Consider the following 4058-nt stretch of genomic DNA (forward strand, 5'->3'; position numbering starts at 1 on the left):
CACCGCTCTCCCCTGCAGGGGCAGGAGGCCGAAGCTTGGTCCTGCGGCAGCCAAGCTTCCCTCCTCCCCCTTCTTCCCCCAGCTTGGTGCATTCCGGCCCCTCCGCCCCTCCTCCTCCTCTCAGTGGGCAGCAGCGTGCCACTCAGAATCGGCTCGCGTGCCGTGTTTGGCACGCGTGCCGTAGGTTGCCGACTCCTGCTATAGACAAAGGCAGGCTGCCAAACCTGCTACTTTTCTAGTAGAATGGGCCCTATGGGCTTTCTGACTCTGAAATTCCAGCCAAGTCACAACAGGTATGAATCTGTACTTTAATCTCCTGAGACAATCTTTTAACCAAAGAGTTGGGCCTTTGTTTCTCTCTCCAACAACCGTGTGAATTTCCTATATGGTTTAGTCCTGTCAAGGTAATAAACTCTTTTCACAATGAAACCATGGAATCTAGTCTTCCCTGGTACACAAGCTTGTGAAAAACTGGATTGGCTCACATGAAAATCCAAAGCCATCTTAGTCAAAAATTTTGGATGTGTTCCTTATGGAGAATCCACCACCAACTTGGAGTTCAGCCAATCAGATCCTCAGCTGGTGAGAATCAATGTAGCTTCTTTGAGGTCACTGGAGCTATGCCAATTTACACCAACTGAAGATCTGGCCAAGAGACTTTTGTACTGACATGATATCTGTTAGGAAACACTCATCAGCAAAAGATGATAAGAAGACCAGTCTCTTAATGGTTAAAAAAAGCAGCTTCCAAGAGCTCCGTGAGAAATTCTCAAAGTGGAAGTGAGAGGAGGCTTACTAAAAAGTAACTCAATCTCAAATTAAATAATACATTTGGTTTATTTAAAGAAAAACTACTTTATTTATAGTCAAGATTTAAAAATCCATATAGTTGGGAGTAAATAACTCAGTGATACTTATGCTTTAAGTAAAAAATACTCCAATATTCTGTAAAAAGGGAGAATTTGACCTGTGGAATGTTCAGTTTTTGAAATGTGGATTGTTTACCATGCCAGATATTTTAGCATCATTATCTAAAATATGGCTTTTCATTGTTCTGTTTTGTTATGATATCTTACTGATGTAATAAATCTCTACATCCTCTTTGAACGTTAATTGCTCCATTGCTTGAGGCATACCACAACTTTATGCTTCAAGAAACTAGAATTTGACCCAAGCACATCAAAGCTGACAAGTTTTATCATTAGGGATTTTGGAAACTCTTATAAAATAATTGCTTGTATCAAAGACACAAAGTACGTCATGCAAAATTAAATGTAACCCTATAATTTAGTCTTCCTTCTCCTCATTCAGAACTGGTTTCAAAGAATATATGTGGTCTGTTACTATAAATTAGCGATGGACCCAAGACACATAATTTGGAACTGGTTCTGAAACTTTGAAAAAGTTCAAGAAGTTTGACATGCGGTTTTAGTCCAGCCCACTACAGAGAATGAGATAAGTTATGAACTATAGATGCCAATCTAGATCTGAACTTCCCCAAAGTTCAGGGGTGTTTTGACTCGGGGTTTTGGTTCAGGCCAATCTTTTTCATAAATATAATCACCACATCACGGTGGATGATGATACTATTTTTCTGAGAAATGTGTAGAAGGTGTTTTGCGTGAGAGACCCACAAAGCAAAGCTAAGCAGTTGTGACTACAGCTGTCAAAGAGACAATGCTCTGATTCAACCAAAGATATTCTCCACATTAGTGTACTCTTCCCATTAAAATGGGAATTTACTGTACAAGTAGGTACCATTATACAAAACATTTCACTAAGGAAGAGCTGGGAGGAGAGGGGGTGGGGAGAAAAATCAAAGAAAAAACAAAGAAAAATATTAACAAATAATGGGTTAAAATAAATTAAAACAAAATACTATATAGCTCTGAATGGCTTACTTTGCATTTAAAAGAATGGAGATAGCTTCCATTACAGTCATGACAAGATCCGGAGGCTTGGTAAAAACTCTAATTTCCGATATATCTGCTTTATCCAAAGAGTCAAGAGCTTTGTTTGCAGCCTCTAAAGCTGGGAGAGCTTCATCCAGATCCCGTTGAGCATCATCAGCAATTGCCTGAGTCTCTTCCGCTTTCACTTTTGCAATAGCTTCATCTTCTTGAACAACCCGGCGAACCTCAACATTAAATGGGCAGTGAAATATTTTCAAAACACAACAAATGTTTAAATGGCTTAACTTGTTCTGTCTTATTTCTTTAACGGGTTTGTTTAACACTCACTTCTGCATTTTTGGTTTTATACATAAAGTATGCAAAACAGAATTATAGAGGAGCGTCACCGGTCCTGACACGCACAGAAAGTTATTAATTGGTGAAAGATACTAAAATCCCATTATTTTTGAGGAACAAAGGCCAAGAATCTGCAAGGACAGACCAAATCCTGTAGGCCTCAGGCTCCGGCCTACCACTGGCAGCATAACTGGCTGCACTGCTATTGACCTTTCCTCAGCAGCCGTAACCCCTGAGATGTGTGTCACAGAGAGCACAAGCGATGTTAACGCTTCTTGGAGCAGCATTAACTAACATGGGAAATGTCTGCCTAAACTCTGCGGCATCCACAGACGAAACATTTGTACTGGTAGAAGCTACACTATAGAAAAGCAGGACACAGTCTAATTGCCTTTCCCTTTCTGCAATCCCTGTCAAGGCTCAGTTCTGCGCTTTTAGGCCCTTGTGCTCCTCAGTATGCAGGGGCGGCTCTAGGCACCAGCAAAGCAAGCAGGTGCTTGGGGCAGCCCATTTGCAGGGGCGGCAGGGATCCAGCATGGGAGATAAGAACCAACAGGGGGCCCTGGGAGCTGTAGTTCCTTGGTTAGCTCCCTGCCTATAGAGCCAGCCCTGGAGCAGGGAAAGAACTACATTTCCCAGCATTCCCTTGGCCACTACCAACAGGAAAGAGGGGGAGGGAGTGAGGAAGCTGAGACCTCATGCTGCAGCCTGCTGTGAATGGAGAGCTGCACTGTGAGTAGGGATACCATATTTTAACATTCAAAAAATAGGACACTTCATGGGGAGGGAGGGTAGCCCCACCCTGCCACCATCCACTCCCTCCGACTACCCCCCACAGAAACCACAACCCATCCAACCCCCCCGCTCCCTGATCATCCCCTCCCAGGACCCCTGCCCCAACTGCCCCCCAGGACCCCACCCCCTATCTAAGCCCCACTGGTCCTTGTCCCCTGATTGCCCCCTCCTGGGACCCCACCCCCTATCTAAGCCTCCCTTCTCCTTGTCCCCAACTGCCCCATCCTGAGACCCCCCACAACTTCTCCCCTAGGACCCCACCCCCTACCTGTCCCCTGACAAACCCCTGGGACTCCCATGCCTATCCAACTGCTGCCTGTCCCCTGACTGCCCCCCCCCGAACTCCTGACCCATCTAACCCCCGGCCCATCTAACCTCCCTTTCTTCCTGCCCCTGACTGCCCCCCAGAACCTCCGCCCCATCCAACTCCCCCTGCTCCCTGTCCCTTGACTGCCCCCCTGGAACCCCCTACCCCTTCTCCAACCCCCTAGCCCCCTTACCGTGCCACTCATACCAGCGCGTCTGGCTCCGCGCAGTGCCAGACACACTGCTGCATACATGCTGCCGTGCTCCCCCGCGGAGCCAGAGTCCCCCCCCCCAGCACCTGCCTTCCAGATTTGAACACCTCAAAATTCAGGAGTGCTCAAGCTCAGTTTGGGCAGCTGTTACTTCATTTCTCCCAAATCAAATATACTGATCCACTGTAACTTGCTGTAGAAAAAGTAGGATAAAATTGAGCAAGAAATGCTTCCCAGTGGTTATTAGGACTGGAATTGCTATTTTCAACAGCCATTGCCTTTTTTTTGTTTGTTTGTTTAAAAGGAAGACAGTGATATTGCATTGGCAAATTCCCCATAGAAAGAAAGAGTGGAACAAAAGAATAATAAAGGCACCTCAACTTTTCCTCATTTATGTAGGACAGTCTTATAATATGCATCCAGATATCCTCCAATCACACAAGCTGAAAACTGTTCCACTTTACTGCAGTTCTGTAACCATATGGGAACCAATCCT

The 4058-nt window shown here is 45.3% G+C and overlaps 1 protein-coding gene across 1 annotated transcript in view; it reads right to left on the minus strand.

Moving 5' to 3' along the window:
• LOC113409451 (dynein heavy chain 6, axonemal-like) overlaps positions 1 to 4058 on the minus strand; it is a 184948-nt gene that overhangs the window by 84649 nt on the left and 96241 nt on the right. The window contains exon 49 of the mRNA XM_026663373.1: positions 1902 to 2137. Coding sequence (XP_026519158.1) covers positions 1902 to 2137 — 236 coding nt within the window. The remainder of the gene's footprint in view (positions 1 to 1901; positions 2138 to 4058) is intronic.

The sequence above is a fragment of the Terrapene carolina genome, unplaced genomic scaffold (assembly GCF_002925995.2).
Source record: "Terrapene carolina triunguis isolate 2854851 unplaced genomic scaffold, T_m_triunguis-2.0 Scaffold33392, whole genome shotgun sequence".
Lineage (NCBI taxonomy): Eukaryota > Metazoa > Chordata > Testudines > Emydidae > Terrapene > Terrapene triunguis.